The 18,609-nt window shown below is 42.4% G+C and overlaps 1 protein-coding gene across 1 annotated transcript in view; it reads left to right on the forward strand.

The window, feature by feature from the left end:
- The first annotated feature begins 531 nt into the window (after positions 1-531).
- syt3 (synaptotagmin III) overlaps positions 532-18,609 on the forward strand; it is a 30,250-nt gene continuing 12,172 nt past the window's right edge. The window contains exons 1-5 of the mRNA XM_053338504.1: positions 532-679; positions 5,891-6,286; positions 8,240-8,348; positions 9,115-9,291; positions 17,837-17,963. Coding sequence (XP_053194479.1) covers positions 532-679; positions 5,891-6,286; positions 8,240-8,348; positions 9,115-9,291; positions 17,837-17,963 — 957 coding nt within the window. The remainder of the gene's footprint in view (positions 680-5,890; positions 6,287-8,239; positions 8,349-9,114; positions 9,292-17,836; positions 17,964-18,609) is intronic.

Genomic DNA, 18,609 nt, shown 5'->3' on the forward strand with positions numbered 1-18,609 from the left:
TTTCATTTTTCACGATGCTGCTTGCAGAATATCACCTCTCACAGTGTATGCTAAAGAAATATCTTGTAGCACCAGAGCCAAAGATCTATTAGAGACACCCTGATGGTTTTGGCATCAGTGTGCACCTTAATAGCTAAGGTGACCACTCTGCCAATACATTGATTTGTACACTTTTATGTCCTTACTCCTACATTGACTGTCTCTCTCCCTTTATCTCTTTCAGGTAAAGTGAGAGGGGTGGGTGTCGCTCAGTCATACATGGGCACGTCAGTCTGGTGTCTGTGATCCAGACCAAGACACCCAGCAGAGCCCCTCGAGTTTCCTCCAGCCCCCAACCGCCCCCCCCCCCCCTCTCCCACCCTCTCTCTCTCTCTCCGCTTCCTCTGCCTCCTCTCTCTCAGTTTGAACCTTTATAAAAAGTGGACGGGCCAACACTCCCCTTACCTCCGAGTGCCGTCCGATAGGTGAGGGCGGCGAAGGCTGCGCTGTCATTGGCTGACTTGCTGGTGAGAGTGCGATGCGGATTGGAGGATGTCGGGGGACTGGGATGAAGACCTGTGTAAGAAGGCGCTGGTGTTGGTGGAGGAGCTGTGTTTCCGCTCCCCAAGAGGTTACAGCCAGAATGAACGCTGCGAGGAATTCAGCTACCTGATGAGAGGACGCAGACAGCCGGACACAGGTAACTGACACACCTGGAGCTTCTCACAAGTGTTTTTTTTGCATTCATACATCAAAGCTGAAGAAAGCTTATGTCACATTTGCTCTCAAAACATTCAATAATATAAAAAACCCACAACCTCACCCAGCCTTACAGCAATATCAGTACTGTTACTGCTTTTTAAATTGTACTTGCTTTACTGCTTGCTCTTTCAAGTTTGGCTATCCACTTTGGTGCTGAAATGCCATTATGTGTTTCCCCATTTTGGGAATAATAAAAGATTATATTATCTTGTCTCAAACCCAAAAAAAACCAAATCAAAATCTACCCTTGTGGTGTCAAAGAATCACCCCTCGTAGACTTGAAAGGCGGCGTGTAAAAGTTGGAAGTTTCCTCCTTCACATGAAAACAGATGCTGTCGTCAGCTCGAATCCATGCTAGTTTAAATGTAGTCCAAAGATAACAAGCTCTCTTGGTGGGAAAAAAAGCATCTCAAACATCTCCTGCGGAATAAACAGCTCCTCTGCTGTGCATCCAACTGCTAAATGTTCTCCATCACAAAAACTACTACATTTGGCGTCGTTTTTTTTTTTTTTTTTTTTTGATTTAATGTATTCAAGCAGACCGCAGCTGCTGCAATTCTGTGAAGGAGGGAAGTACGAACTTAACAGACATCCTTCATGCCTGCAGGGGGTAAGCCTTTGATACTGAAAAGATTTTGGGTATTGCTGAAAGGAACTGATCACCCACTCAAAAAGAGACTCTTGTACTCCATGATGGTCTAAATGAGGCTTACACAATGTCAGGAACAAAAGACTTGGCAGACGTCTGATGCTTAAAATGTTTTGGTGTGTTTTTTTTGTCGTGAAGTTTTTTAACATCCTGAATATTGACAGAAAATATTGTGTTTCAAGAGCTTAAACAGAACATTTCAGCTCAGCTCGGCAGACACACAGAGGATCATGACATATGTTAAAGTTTGAGAAATGTGAAGCCGAATGTTAAAAAGAGTGCTCATGTTTAAAGATGGTTAGAGGTACTGTGCACTCAGAACAACAAACCATGAAATATTCATCAGCTAGATTGAAATGGCTACAGTACAAGTCCATCCCATTTCTTTTTACGAGCCCCAAAAGAGTCTCAGTAAAATCCCACTATTGTTATCTTAGAACTGGTTTCCTTTTTTTTTTTTTTTTTTTAACCAAACCAAATAGGTGCACCATGCAGCGTATTGGATAATGTGGGTTCTCATTGAAGCATTGGGAAGTGCAATGTTATGCAGATTAGCTTGGATATTTGTGGCTCAGTGTAGATTAGCCTGGATTAGCTACGTGTTGCCTCTGGAGATTTAGATGGCTCTGCGAAGAAATGTCATGCCATGGTTTGAGGCATTGGCCCCCTCGCTTACCAGCTGTGATTTTTCGGTGTTTGCTGATGGAAGTCTCTGCAGCCCCTCCGAGGACCATGACCGCCAAAAGCTGTCAGCGAATGGCTTGTGTAAGCAGCAGAGATGTGTTTGATGTGGAGCAATGTACGAATCCTCAGTGGGCTTGCATCAGTTGCCTGATTGACAGGGAGTCTCAGTCCCTCTTCACGGTGCACTTCAGAGGCCTCCTACCCACCCACCTACCCGCTCTCTCGCTTTACTCGCTTTTTATGCTTTGTGGATTAGCGGTGGATCTTTGGCAGGATCAGTGCTCAGGAAGGTACAGCAACTGCCCTAAAGAGAGACAAATGGAGGAGAGTGGTTTGGCCCCTGACCGTCCCCGTACACGTTTGATCACAGCCGTGTCTTATCAGCGCATCCTGATCTGCCAACCACACACCACCTACTTCTCTCTGCCTCCTCGCTTTGTTTTTTCCCCTCCAGATCAATACATTAACCTTTCTCATCCTTAAAAACCCCTCCCCTCTTTAGGTTTCGCTCTAAATCATTGTCAGCTTGTTTTCCCCTATCTCTCTGTTTCCCCAGCACCTTCTCTCTCTCTCTCTCTCTCCCTCTCCCTCTCCCTCTCCTCTCTCTCTCTCTCTCTCTCTCTCTCTCTCTCTCTCTCTCTCTCTCTCTCTCTCTCTCTCTCTCTCATTGCCTCTTTTGGTTTCGACTCTTTAACACACATGGCGTAGTAGTTGCATTGACTTTATCAATCCTACGTCCTCCCTTTCTTCCTCCTCCTCCTGGAAACGAAAAGAAGGGGAATAGACCCAGTCAGCTTATATGTCTGTTTCAACATGTGCACCAATCTGTTTTCAATGCTCTCCCTCTATCTATCCCAGCCCTGCAAGCCATTCTGTGGTTTCGATCGTTTCTTTTCGCCCCCTTTTCATCCACCTTAATGACTACTGTCCTTTTTTCTTGATGTTTTCTACCTCGTCCTATCTTCCTTTACTGTCTTACCTTCCTTTCCTCTCCTCCATCACTTTTGCCTCCCTGTCTCCTGTTCACCATCGTCATGCTCTCTCTCTCTCTCTGTCTCTGTCTCTCTCTCTCTGTGCATCCCCTTCTTCTTCACCCCCCCTTCTCCCTTTCCATCCCTTGTTCCTCACATACCATCCCTCCTTGTTCTCCACTGCGACAGATCGATGGCCCCCCTCGCCCCCCCCCCCCCACCTCAGCGGCCCCCCAATCATATCTTTTGAACAAGTGCTGATTAATGACATACACAGACTGATGAATAATTCACCAAAGAGAGCGCGCGAGGAGAAGAGAGAGAGAGGCAAGACAGGCGGGATAGGATAGGAGAGGAGAGGAGAGGAGAGGAGAGGAGGGGAGAGGAGAGGAGGGGAGAGGAGAGGAGGGGAGAGACGGTAGGGGAAGGTATAGGGGTGAGGAACAAAGAGACGGACGCTGAGGAGAAGAATAAAGTCAAAGCATGCAGAGGCAGACAGCAGGGGGAAAAAAGAAATAACAGCTAGGAATCAGGGGTGTTTGAGGGGATTATATAGAGGAGAGAGTGAAAGAGAAAAAGAGGCAGCTGGGCGGGTGGAGACATAAGGCGAGCCGAATTCCAGAAGATGCACCCCAGGGCCGAAGGATTGGCTACTGTTGTCTTGTTTTTTTACTCATTTGCTCTCAGTCTTGTTGTCAGCCTGTTACAGATACTTTTGTGTGATTTAACAGTGTTTATGTCTTTGTCATGCCCATAAAGACACTCTGAAGTGGCGTAAATTGAAGGGAAAAGGGGGTTAAAGACGGGGAAGGCCTTTTGTGTGGGTCTTGAATGAATGTGAGGTTGGGGGCTTTGGGAAACTTTTCTTTCTGACGGGGGAAGACAGGAAGGATTGTTAATTGGTGGCCCTCTGGTCTGGATGGAGACCGAGATGACAAGTGGCAAAACCTCCAGTTAGACGCTGCAACGTGGGGGGAATATACTCTGCACACTATATCGTAATGAGTCTTCTCGGTCTACTTACAAATCATGAATATTCATGGTAAGGGCTCAGGGCCTGTATTTAATTGTGGGCTCTGATTGGTCCTTTTGTCAAGATAGTCAGCAGACCAAAACATGCTATTTATAAAAAGACTTCAAATGGTTCAGGATAATTATAAATATTCATTGTATATTTAGTCTATTTATTTATAAATATTCATGTTATATTTATAGGGTATTTACAAATTTATGAATTCATCACAAATTTACGTATCATAGGCTCTGACACGTGCAGTTGTGCGCTAAACAGATCTTCAAAAGTTCCCAGAAAGCTTGTGTCGACTCTCTTTTTATCCCTGCTCTCTGTGACGGAGGCTGTTGGTGGAACTGTCCGGCAGTCTGGTGCTGAAACGGCCTTTTCTTGTATTCTGTACAGTTTTTCATTCGGATGAGTCATACTCCACCCTCTACACACACACACACACACACACACACACACACACACACACAAACACACACACACACACCAACCCCTCAGAAACAATCCTTGAGCCGTCACAGATTAAAAAGCTCATAACCATGAGGAAATGCGTGATGACATTGCATAGAGACATCACAGTGGGTGTTGGTGTTTCCTTTTTTTTTTTCTTCTTCTTTTTAAAAAAAATTTATTTGCCCTTCCCTCCCATCCCATCCCCTCCCATCTCTCCCCTTCGCCTCCTTTTTCTCCCCTAAGTATATCCTCTCTCTCAGCCAGCGTTTGCCCCCATTTTAAGCTCAGGATTCAAATGTAGGATATGAGCTTCAGGGGCTGGTTGCATATCAATTTATGCCTTCAGCAGGTTCCCTCTCCTGCTTTTCATGATGTGTGATTTGTCGATGTTGTGGTGATGCTGACGATGGTGTGTGTGTGTGTGTGTGTGTGTGTGTGTGTGTGTGTGTGGATGGGTTGTGTTGATCACAAAGTGGGTTACTGTTCTGATTTGTAAGGCATGTGAATAATGTGTTAAGGTGAAAATATGGGACTTGTTGAAAGTGTATACACTGTAATGGTGTCAGATGTCTATAGTGAAAGATCCCAAACCTGAGATGAATGTATGTAAAAATGCTCCCTGATCCTTAAAAGCCAGCTTCAGCCTCCTTTGAATGCGACATCTACTTCTCCCATTGATCAGGCATCAGGTTATCCCCTCATGTCCACAAACAGCTGGCCATTTCTAGCCTCTCTTGCTGATGTTGTTCATCTTGCACACATTCATACTCTGCATCCGATTCAGGCTCAAACATGAACAGATGTATTTAAAAAGTTCATGAATCATATAAAGAATATGAAAATGAAGCAACTACTACTTGTACAAATTCCTACTTTGTGTTAATGTAGCCTCCGGAGCTGACGAAGGTCTGTCAAGGACCATTTCTTCCTAGAGTAGCCTCATCAGGATGGATGGGGGGGAGGGGGGGAGAAGCTAATCTGAGGGGCTGCAAAGGGCTAGTATAAGATAGATAAAGAGCTTTTGAACATTACGTCATGCAGAGATATTCCAGCAGAGCTCCAGAATAAAAACACATACATAAATATAAACCTGGAAATGTACATTATTATAAACCATGTAGCGGTGAGGTCGTATATTACAATCAACCCCCCCCCCCCGCCCCAAAGTGTGTGGGAGAACCTATGGTGGCCATGAGACTTGTGAAGAATACAAAAGGCCCACCAGTAGTCAAGCCAGAGTTACTGTAGAAACATGGCAGAGTCTTTGCTTCCTTCTATTTATTGACAGACTATACAATGATGGAGTGGTGGCTGCTTTCTGTTTGCTCTGTTTTTCCTTCCTTTACCTCTCTGTTTTCTTCTCCTCTGTAGAGATCTCTGTCAGTCTGCTGTCAGTCATCGTGACATTCTGCGGCATCGTCCTCCTCTCCGTGTCCCTCTTCGTCTCCTGGAAGCTCTGCTGGCTGCCATGGCGGGACAAGGAGGGAGGAGGCCTGAGCCTGACGTCGGGGTTGCTGCCCGGAAGCGCCGGCGTCGGAAGCCTCGGAGGAGCCGGGGGATCGTCGCTCTTACCCCCGCTGCTGCAGAGGAAGGAGGGCCACTCCTCGTCCTCGCTCTACCCAACTCTGGGCCAGCAGGGACAGCATCACCCCCATTTCTCTGACCTGGTGGGGCTGGAGAGGGGGGAGGTCGGAGCTGTGGTCGGGGGGCCACATGAGACCCAGGAGCCCTCCTACCTGGACATGGACTCCTACCCTAACAATGCTGGTGAGAGAAGGCACAATCAATGGTTTTATCTTTAGACACTCTTAATCCCAGTCTGACTGGAAAAGTAATGTAATGCCTCGGTTAATAATGTCTCATTTAAATATAATCACTGAGCTCTGAATTTAATACATTTACCTTCATACAGTTAAAATAATTCATCTGTGCTGCACCTGTGCGATGAAGGCTGACCATTATTGGACACATGAGTGGGTTTTCTCTCAGTAATTCTGTATTGAAGGATTATTAATTTTTCATTTTATTGGCTTTGTCTTTCTTAGTTTCTTAGTTATAGAGTAGTAACATTTAAAAAAAGATACACTTGACTGCGAGATGGAAATTTTAATTACAACAAACAAATCTGCTGCATTTATTAAAGGATTCATTTGTTCTTTTCTTAAAGCTGCGTTTACTTATTTTGGCAAAACTATGCAGGGGAACTTTTGGAAAGACTGTTGCTATGGCCAGCGTTGCCAGATTTGCACGATAAATTCACCGGCTGTACGATGGATGATCAATAATACCAAAAGCCCCGTAATTATATGATGATAATTTGATCATCTTGTGACACTAAGTATTAATAATTGTCAATCTACAGGCTATGCTATTTAACTTTATTAAAACAGTAAAATATGGATGCTACAGTACGTCTGCTTATGCATCTCTTCTCACGTGTTGTTTTTCTAGTCAATCATGTTCGTTGTGATGATGAATGTGACTCATGAGCATGTCTGTTTGCAGAGTTTGCACAAAATATAGCTTACTGCTGCACCCATGTGAAAAAAGTCAAGAATGAATGATTTATTCATTGAACACATTTGCTTTTGTTTTTTCAGTGTTGGGACAGTCCCGAAAGACTGCCCTCTTCCAACCATCGTATAAATATGTCAGGAGTACGTGGCTAGATTTGTAGGTGGTGTCAAAAAGTTCTTTGTCTAAATAACCATTGACACTGAAATCACACATTTACGGCTATTTGTTCACTTGGTTATGAAAATAAAATTCCTCAAAATATGACCATTTTAAGCCTCTGGTACATGTGATACCTTAACATTTCCAATCTGACAAAGCTGCTTATGGCCAACGTCTTAGCAAACAGTTGCTAAGATGACAGCAGATAGCAGTTATCCAGCAGGAGTCATATTTTGTCCAGCTGAGAAATAGAAGTCAAACATTAATCTTTTTTTTTTTGTTTTAGATCTTTTACTTTTGGTCTCGTCAAACTCCTTAAACCCAGAAAAGTATTTACAGTAGCTGCAAAATCCTCAACATTTTCCACTAGTTAGTTTTATCAGAGCTTATTTGCAGAAAACTGCAGCCTGCTACTGTTAAAAATTGGGTTTATTATAGAGCAGTGAGACTAAACCAAACAGTAAATGTGCAGTGGAACCAAAACAATGAGCTAAGAAGCTTCCTGGAGCTGCAGAGTATTATATAAAAAATATTAATTAATGCAGCCTCAAGATCCTCTGTGGAAAGCTGGTAAAGGTGAAGTCAGTTCAGCCAAAAATAAGGAGGAAATTTAATGATAAGTGGAAGTAGAAACAGGTCTGGAAGGAGCTGTGGGTGACTATGTGTGTACTTTCTGTGCTGGGAATAAACTGGCTGTCATTACCGGTGCAGGTCATTTATCATTATTTACAGTCAAATGTTTGCTGGCTACCTTTTCCTCTTTCCCTTCTCTGTGTTGCTATTCATGCTGGCTCATGTTCTCATCTGCTAAGGGGAGTCTGCTCATGTCTTCCCTCCTCTCTCAGCCAATAAATCACTGCCTGTTAAATCAATGTGATACAATCAATGCAATCAATGATACCGACCCCGAGTAACAGAAAAAAAGAAAACGGAAAAAAAAACATTGCTCTTAGCTCCAGTGTAATGACTGACGGCTCAGCAGCACAATCAAATGAGACATGTGAGTCATTGAGGTTTGTTGTTTCCTCTTTTCCGTCATGTTAGGAACTCTGAAGCTGAGTCAGACGTCTCCAGATGTTCCCAACTCCGAGGGTGGAGCCCATCCTCAAAAGGACCTGCCCAACGCTCATTCCCAGCAGCAGGTCACTGCACGGTCAGTACCCAGTGGTGTGTGTGCATTTATCATTTAAGACTACTAAATGCTGGTTGCGTGCTTTTTTTTTTTGTGTGTAATGGAGAATGAAAACAGGATTGAACTTTAATCTTCAGTTAGTGAACATTAAAGGAAAATCAACTGGAAAAATACATGATTGAAAATTAGGGGGGAAAAAAAGAGAGAGAGGCTCCACCTGGTAAAATGTTTTTCTGAGTACACTGATAAAGACGATATTAGTTACATGATGTTTGCTTTAATCTTCCTTTCCTCTAATGAAGCTGTTTGAGGTCTCTAAAAGCAAAAAAACGTCTTTGACTTTGTTCTGAATATCTTCATGAAGCTTCATCTTGAAAAGCATTTTCTAACTGAGGCTGATTCATAACTGATTAATCCAAAATGCAGGTACACATATGAATTCTAGAAATACATAAAACACCCTCACACTTTACATTATTATTACATTTTTAACAGATATTCTTGGTGGTTTCCTCATCGCACATCCAGCCCTTGTTTTATAACACTTACTATGATGCATGCGAGTGTAAAAAGGTGTGTAAACTCTTATGCAAATAAATAAAATAAAAAAGCGAGTCAACTGAATTTAGATGTTTTACCCACCACTGCATCTCTGATTAAGCTTACACAATCACACTGCTGCATAGTAACTTGTTTTTCTAGCGCATGTGTCCGTGTGCATATGCGTGTTTGTGCACTTCACTTAATATTCACGCTCTGAGCTGACATACTGTATGTGTCTGTTTAGGCCCAAGCCCATGACTCACCAGCTCTCCAGTCCTGATTTCCACGGTGAAGAGAAGGAGCAGGTAACCTGCATTGGGCAGATAAAACCGGAGCTCTACAGACCCAAGGGCGACACGGGTGAGGGCAAACAGGGCGACAACTGCGGCAAGATCAGCTTCCTCCTGCGCTATGCCTTCAAGTAAGTTTACACCAGAAACAGCTCTGTCAGTGTCCTCTTCCATAAAAGAATATACACAATCACTGACACAGTCATTTTAAGATGTAAAGTTTAACTGTGTACAATGAGAGCTCTACATCACCAGCGGCTCAGACAAGATGCTGCATCAGTGTCTGTGTCCAGCTCCATATTGACTTGCTGTCTGTAAAAACTGCACGCTCTCTGCTTTCATTAAAATACTGCAAAAAATACTAAACTTATTTACTTCATTTATGTCTTTGGAGCTGGTTATTCAGGACATTACACATCCTTCATCGCTTGGTGTCTTCACAGTTAAAGCTGAAAGAGATGCTGAATTTTACTACACAGGACACGTTTTTTAATGGTTTCTGCAATCATTCCTCCTTATCATATTGACTGTCAGGAAATCTGTTCCTGAAGGGATTTTTGTGTCCACAGTTCTCGTTCTATGCAAAGTTCAGCGGATGTTAATATGAAGCTTCAGCAGTCTTGCATTAGACGCATCAAGTGGGTATCCTCCAGTCTTTTTAACACGAAATTCCCTCTTTGTGCTACTGCCCCCCCCCCCTCCCCCCACTGCAGCTTAGCAAGGAAACACTGTATGGGGAAACACAAAGAGGGAATTTTATACTAGAGTAAGTTTGGGGGATACCCACTTGATTTGTTCGGCTTCAGCTGAATTTAAGAATATATTTCACACAGAAACAGGACTATGGATTTCGCCCGCTATCACTTACATCAAAATTGTTTTAGGAAGGAATTTCTTCAGAGACAGTTTGGACAGGAGGAATTATTACAGCCACTAATAACTCTTCCACTTCCAATGTACATATGGGCATCTGAGTATTGGTTCAAGATAGGCTTGGAATAATATGAGCCTATCCTTTCACTCCGAAAAAAAAGAAAGGAAGCTTCTGCATGTTATGAAATCTAGTGATGGCAGTGCACAGTTTGCAGGATTTAAACCTGAGTTACATTGTTTGATGAATGCAACGCTGCGTCGGACGACCACAGTATGTCTCCTCTCCTAAGTTTGCTTTTTTGCACGTTTTTTGATGTGCTGTTCTTCAAACACAAAGTTGGAGGGGCTGCAAACACATACTGGTTTGCTGTATTTCTTCATGGCACAGAACAGAAAGAGAGAGAGAGAGAGAGAGAGAGAGAGAGAGAGAGAGAGAGAGAGAGAGAGAGAGAGAGAGAGAGAGAGAGAGAGAGAGAGAGAGAGAGAGAGAGAGAGAGAGAGAGAGAGAGAGAGAGAGAAGGTGCTCTTATTGGGAAAATATCTTTCAGCATGTTTATCCTCTTCAAAAAAAAAAAAAAAAAAAGACTAACATACCACCAGCGTGAGATGTGAGAGGTTTCCAGCTGTCTTTGACTGTGGTCTTGTTTGTTTGCTGTAATCATATAATCACATTGAATATTAATTATTAAAATGAAGAAATTCGCCCTATTAGATGACAAATCAGCATCTGTGTCTTTTATGTAATGGGTGGCACAGATTGCTGTAGCTACTTTCATTTTGCTCCCCTGGACAAGCCGCTGTTCAATATGCTCTGCTGGAGAATTTGATCCTTTAATTAAGATTAAGATTTAGATTTTTTTTTTTATTGTAATTTCTCAGTACTCACATGCATTGAAATTAAGTTGATTATCTGCCATTTGTCCTATACACACACACACACACACACACACACACACACACACACACGGGAGCAGTGAGCAGCTGCCAGGAAATCAGTTCTTTTTGCCAGTGCCTCGGTCAGGAGGACTGACAGGGGTATTGACCCTAATATACATGTCTTTGATGTAGTATGTATGAAGTATATAATTGGTGGGCACCATGCTGTGAGGATTTGGGTGATGGGAGAGTGTGTGTAGGAATCTGTGTGTGTGTGTGTGTGTGTGTGTGTGTGTGTGTACTGTAAGTCGGACGGAGTGGAGAGATTGTGCAGCTCGTTGTCTGTGGTGGCTCAGCTGGCAGCCACCCCCCCCTCCCCCCCTGTCCCTCCCACCCCCCATTTCTGCCTGGTCCGACATGTAGAAACATTACAACAGGGGCGAAAGTGCTGATGGTCAGAAAAGAAAAGGAGCGAGAGGCCGATTCTGTCATGAATTATATATGGTGAGCCACTTTAAACAGCAGCTCCTGTCAACACATAATAACACCAGACTGTGTTATAGCCTGAGTTACAGATACAGAGAATTAGCAAGGGAGCTGGACAGAGAGGGAGGTTAATGATGAAAACTATTCACGTGTCCCTTTCCCCCCATTTATGATGTCACAAGATAATTTATGTCGCGCTGTGGTCGTCTGTCAGTACACTGAAGGGAAATTGTTTTAGTGAGACCGGTAGGGGAGAGGATGTGACTGAAGAATAAAGAAGATAGGTTTGAGATGTAGCTGTACATGAGAGTGTGGGCCATACGTGTGTGTGTGTGTGTGTGTGTGTGTGTGGATACATACGGTGAGGTGTGGTAGCACAGAAGCTGTGATAAGATTTGTATGTTAATGTGTGAGACCCCGCTGTTTGGAGTGTAACAGTCAGAACAACAATGTCAATCTTCCTCAGATCCTCTGGGAAAGGCATTTCTATTGACAATCCCATTAAAAGCTGACACATTTCCACTGTGGGAATAACAGCTAGCTTTCAGGCATTGTCTGCCAGGGATAAGGCCGTGAATTCTGCTCTCTGCTCGAGCAGTAATAGGTATATTCTCTGCAGCATGCCTCAGGGATTGTGTAAAAACCTTGGTTCTGGTTCAGGCTCATGTATTGTTCTGTAATAAGACACGTGAGCACCTGGAAAAAAAAAAAAAAACCTGAAACCTTTTCCTGGTGACAAACAACAAATGCAGGAAAAATTCATGATGATTAGGGAGATGCTTTTTTTTTGTTTTTGTGCACAAGCTTTCCGTCATTTCCCAATTACTGTGGTACATCTGAGCTTTGTGGTGAACCAGGCTGGTTAATCACAGTGACTGCAGACTCTCTACCACCAACACTGCACAACATCATACTGGATTAAAACATCATTAGATACATATTTGAATTGGTCAGGGTTTTCTTGTTAAAATGTTTATCTGGCTGCGCTGGAAATGTAATTTCCTACAGCAATTTGCCTTGTATATCATCTCCCTGATTTGATGTGATTGCAGGGTGGGCATGTTTATCTGATTGCCTTAATTGGATGTGATTCAGAGGTAAACACGTGTTCTCATTGGCTACAGCTCTATTGTATATTGCGTACGAGTATGTCTTATTTGTGATCGGTACACATGAACAGAAGACATTACAACCTCGGGGGTCACTGCTGGCGTTCGCCCTGCTGTCCTTCCTCACCCCCCAAAGTTCACGCTGTTCTCCTAAAGCAGCTAATGAAGTGCTGACACACTGGTTAACAAGGGGAGACACTGTCTAACGAGGTCTGATTAAAGGCCTCCGAGCCGGCTTCATCTGGTAATTAAATACATAATAAACGGTGCATGAGACATAGCCATGACTGTGGATGGAGCTCTCGAATGTAAAGACGTGTACATCCGTCTGTGTGTCCCGCTGCATCACTCACATGTGCATTTGTAAGTGTGCCGTGAATCTGCTGGGTGTATTGATAGAAGGGTCAATAATGCTATTTTAGGAGCAAAGCTGCTGTTACTCTACCTGTATTTGCTACATTTCCTATATCTTTAACCCTCGTGTCGTCCTCCTGGGTCAAATTGACCCTGTCTGTTTTGACTGTTCCTTCCTTCCTTCCTCCCTTCCTTCCTCCCTTCCTTCCTTCCTTCCTCCCTTCTTCCCCCCTTCCTTCCTTCCTTCCTTCCTTCCTTCCTTCCTTCCTTCCTTCCTTCCTTCCTTCTTCCTTCCTTCCTTCCTTCCTTCCTTCCTCCCTCCCTCCCTCCCTCCCTCCCTCCCTCCCTCCCTCCCTCCTCCCTCCCTCCCTCCCTCCCTCCCTCCCTCCCTTCCATCCATCCATCCATCCATCCATCCATCCATCCATCCTTCCTTCCTTCCTTCCTTCCTCCCTCCCTCCCTCCCTCCCTCCCTTCCTTCCTTCCTTCCTTCCTTCCTTCCTTCCTTCCTTCCTTCCTTCCTTCCTTCCTTCCTTCCTTCCTTCCATCCATCCATCCTTCCTTCCTTTCTTCCTCCCTTCCATCCCTCCTTCCTCCTTTCCTCCCTTCTTCCTCCCTTCCAGTCCTTTCCTTCCTTCCTCCCTTCCTTCTCCCTTCCTTCTTCCTTCCTTCCTTCCTTCTTCCTTCCTTCTTCCTTCCTTCTTCCTTCCTTCTTCCTTCCTTCTTCCTTCCTTCTTCCTTCCTTCCTTCCATCCTTCTTCCTTCCTCCTTCCTTCTTCCTTCCTTCTTCCTTCTTCCTTCCTTCCTTCCATCCATCCATCCATCCATCCATCCATCCTTCCTTCCTTCCTTCCTTCCTTCCTTCCTTCCTTCCTTCCTTCCTTCCTTCCATCCATCTATCCTTCTTTCATTCCTTCCTTCCTTCCTTCCTTCCTTGACTCGAGGACAACAGGAGGGTTAAATGTGTTTATGCCGAAACAACATCTCAGAAAAATGCAATACAAGGGAGCAATTATATAATCTTATGAATTTGGCATTTCATTTTTGTTGCTGAAATAGCACCTTGAGCGTGGGACACAAAACCTCTAAAGCCCCAATCTCATTTTTTTGACCACATACAAACATTAAATATTCACATACATAATTGATTAGCCTGACTTGTGTTTGCTGATGTTGAAAGTATGGGCCTGTTTCACACAACGACGCTTACACATGATGTTGATGTAAACAAAGCTTCAGCAGCAGCAGAGAACCAAATTAACTCCAGCTGTCGTCTTCATTTCAGTTCCTGTTTTAACCTTCCTGTCGTCCTCCTGGGTCAAATTGACCCGTCTGTTTTTTGACTGTTTGTCTCTCCCTCCTTCTCTCTTTCTTTCCTTCCTTCATCCCCCTTTCTTCCTTCCTTCCTTTCCTCCTTCCGTCCTTTCCTTCTTTCCTCCCCCCTTCCTTCTTTCCTCTGTCCTTCTTTCCTTTCTTCCTCCCTTTCTCTTTTCCTTTCTCCCTCCCTCCTTCTTTCTTTCCTCCCTCCTACCTTCCTCTGTCCTTCATTCCTTTCCTTCCTTCATTCCTTCCCTCCCTTCCTTCCTCCCTCCTTTCCTTCCTCTGTTCCTACCTCCTTTCTTTCCTATGTACCTTCCTTCTTCTTCCCTTCCTCCCTCCTTTCCTTCCTTCTTTCCTTCGTCCCTTCCTCCCTCTTTTCCTTCCTTCCTTCCTTCTTTCCTTCCTTCCTTCCTTCCTTCCTCCCTTCTTTCCTTCCTTCTTCCTCCCTTCCTTCCTTCCTCCCTTCCTTCATCCTCCCTCTTTTCCTTCCTTCCTTCGTCCCTTCTTTCATCCTCCCTCTTTTCCTTCCTTCCTTCCTTCCTTCCCTCCTTTCATTCTTTCTTCCTCCCTTCCTTCCTTGACTCGAGGACAACAGGAGGGTTAAAAGACATGTAAATTATTTAGTAGTGACTTGGGAGTACTGATAGATTAGAGAATTGTGCCTTTAAATATATAACTCTATAAAGCTAAAATAATTTGACATAGTAGCAATCATTCTATACTCAAACTATTAAAACTGCTTGGGAAAAGATGAATTATAGCACCATAACACTTGCAATTGTTATTATTTATTAATTGTTTATATTTATTATTAATCTAACTAATATTATATCTGAGGCTGTGCATGCATTGATAAAACCAAACTGTCAAGCAGTTATTTTCAATGTATCGGAGAGACTTCAAAAAGCTCTCAACAGATATTTGTTCATTTTCGTATAATTATAATTGCTGTAGAAAAAAAATCTCAATGTGGAAAAAGTAAAGAAACAGACGTGGCTCTCAAACATGATCAATACCTTAATGGTTGAAAGAGTTACAAGCTGCCAGATTTGTTTCTAATTAGCAGCATTTTACACAAAACACAGGAAAAACTTTAAAAAACAATGAGTATATTGTATGATTTTGACTGAGAGTCAGTGGTTTGTTACCCCCCGAGGCGTTATTTGCTATTTATAGCGTGTATTGGTATTCAGGTTGTTGGGTTCGGTCTCTTTCCCCTCTTTTTCTCTTTGTTGTATTAATGCCCAGATCACGGAGTGCATGTAGATTTGACACAGTGTCATTTTTGAGCATGCACTTCAATAAAATGATAGATATTAAAATAGATAAGAAAAGGAAGAATAATGAGGCTTTTGTTTTGTGTGTCATCTATCTATGGAGTCGAATCAAAATGCTCCATTAGAGACAGTTAAAATCAAAATGAGACACAATCAGGTTGGTTAGTTAGTTAGTTAGTTAGATAGTTAGATAGATAGATAGATAGATAGATAGTTAGTTAGTTAGTTAGTTAGTTAGTTAGTTAGTTAGTAGGTTAGTTAGATAGCTAGTTAGTTAGTTAGTTAGATACAGTAGATACATAGTTAGTTAGTTAGTTAGCTAGCTAGCTAGCTAGATAGATAGTTAGATAGCTAGTTAGTTAGATAGATAGATAGATAGATAGATAGATAGATAGATAGATAGATAGATAGATAGATAGATAGTTAGTTAGTTAGCTAGCTAGATAGCTAGTTAGATAGATAGATAGATAGATAGATAGATAGATAGATAGTTAGTTAGCTAGATAGTTAGATAGTTAGTTAGTTAGTTAGCTAGATAGTTAGATAGATAGTTAGTTAGCTAGCTAGATAGTTAGTTAGTTAGTTAGTTAGTTAGTTAGTTAGTTAGCTAGATAGTTAGATAGTTAGTTAGTTAGTTAGTTAGTTAGCTAGATAGTTAGATAGTTAGTTAGTTAGCTAGATAGCTAGCTAGTTAGTTAGTTAGTTAGTTAGTTAGATAGATAGATAGACAGATAGACAGATAGTTAGATAGATAGACAGATAGACAGATAGACAGATAGTTAGATAGATAGATAGATAGACAGATAGATAGATAGATAGTCACCAAAATACAGCTGCAGTGGTGAAACATCTGTCAAACATGTATATATATATATGGGCTGGGCTATATATATATATATATATTATATTGATATTTTAAATTCAGTCTTTCTTGGTTTTAAAGACTGCATTACAGTAAAGTAATAAAAATATCAATAAAGAGGTATTAGGTGAAAAATATTGTGATTTGATTTTATCCATATCGCCCACGCCTAACAAAAACAACACTTCTCACATTGCAAACAAACAACTTTGTGTTTTTGTGCCAAGCCTTCCCGAAACACATCTCTCGTTTTTTTAAAATGATAAATCATCCGGAAAAAAATAATCAGATATTAAGGACATTTAACTAAATAGCGTAGCCATTAAATCATCTTATAATGAGCAATAAACTCCACAAAGCAAACAGTCTTTTCTCTTCGGGGATGGCAGTAAACCTTCCTTTTTCTATAACTAACAGGACTGTAACTGAATGTCACCGAGCACACAGAGATCTTTTTTTTGGGATAAAGCCTGCTTCACATAAAGCTTCACACAGTTGCTATTTTTCATCAGACAATATGTTTTGTGCCAAACATCAACAGACTTTGTACATCAGGAACAGTCTGTGCAAGGCATCATGAATTTTACACCGTAATCTGTTTCGGAAAGTAAAAAAAAAAAAGATCATAGAAGATATCAGGGCAGGGTGTCCATGCAAAATGTCACAATTTAAAAAAATCTTTTCTCAAGAGCTGCTTTTACTATTGAGTCATATTCACAAGTCCAATCATCCCACATTTATATCTGACAGTTGGTGGTTTCCTCATCTCATATCAGCACTAAATCACTGCTGAAGACTTTTATTAAATCCAAATGGAGACTTTTTATTCTCCTGTCTTACTCTATTTTAGCTTAATATTATTTCCAATTTAACACTTTTAACCGTATTTAAATGTCTCTATATTTTGCCATGTGTTGCTTCCTTTGCCTAAACTGGTGTCTGTTTATGAACTCAGAAGGTTTTTAATCAGCTGTTAATATGAAAATGTAGATTAAACATGCAAACAAATGTTCTGAGGTTGATAACAGTGACATTCGAAGGCTGGTTTCAGTTTGCTTGGATTAATTCTTTATTTGTGTGTGTGTGTGGATTTTGTTGGTATCTGCTATTCATCCGCAGCTGTTTATATGTGTGTCCCAAACTGACTGTAGACTAAACAGCACTGCGTTAAGGATTATTAATGAGCTCGGCTTGGCTAAACACTCTGTCACTGGTTGTACATCTGTGCTCACTGTGCTTACATTTGACATCGCTGATAGTGCGACCACGATACAGCTGCAGGGATGACACACACACACACACACACACACACACACACACTTTATTCAGGCTGTGTCTTACCCCACAGTGTGAACAAAACCTACCTGCACAGGTCTGGGCTGATCTCGTCTGAGCTCTCATGGAGGATTTATGTAAATTTGTGGGACCCCTGCCTTTCTTTATGTGAAAAGTCCGATGTTATTTGCTCTGTATAATATGAATGTGTGTGTGTGTGTGTGTGTGTGTTTCTGTGTCTTAGCACGGAGCAGTTGGTGGTGAAGATCCTGAAAGCTCTGGATCTGCCAGCAAAGGACGCCAACGGCTTCTCAGACCCGTATGTGAAGATTTACCTACTGCCAGACAGGAAGAAGAAATTCCAGACCAAGGTGAGTTGATCCTCAGTGGCAAACTTTAATCTTAACCCTCCTGTTGTCCTCAGGTCAAGGAAGGAAGGAAGGAAAGGAGTAGGGAGGGAGGAAAGGAGGAAGGAAGGAAGGAAGGAAGGAAGGAAGGAAGGAAGGAAGGAAGGAAGGAAGGAAGGAAGGAAGAAGGAAGGAAGGAAGGAAGGAAGGAAGGAAGGTGGAAGGAAAGGAGAAAGGAAGGAAGGAAGGAAGGAAGGAAATGAGTAAGGAGGGAGGAAGGAAGGAAGGAAGGAAGGAAGGAAGGAAGGAAGGAAGGAGGAAGGAAAGGAGTAGGGAGGAAGGAAGTGAGGAAAGAAGTATGGAAGGAGGGGAAGAACGAAGGAAAAATTAAAGAAAGAGGGAGGAAAGAAGGAAAGAAGAAACAGTCAAAAGAGATGGGGTCAATTTGACCCGGAAGGATGACAGGAGGGGTTCATTTCTCAAGTTAAGAGCCCTTATGAGCACTTACACATGTTCTTCTTGCTGTAATCAGTCTTCCTGTTCATATCGGCCATTCAGAGATCTCTTCATAATGCACTTTTTATCCTGAAAATCAAAGTGTTCAAATCCAAATCAATGTCCAAAGTGTTTGCATACAATGTGGGTGGTACATTTGTGTAATTTGCACTTT

This window comes from Scomber japonicus, chromosome 18, assembly GCF_027409825.1.
Source record: "Scomber japonicus isolate fScoJap1 chromosome 18, fScoJap1.pri, whole genome shotgun sequence".
Classification (NCBI taxonomy): domain Eukaryota; kingdom Metazoa; phylum Chordata; class Actinopteri; order Scombriformes; family Scombridae; genus Scomber; species Scomber japonicus.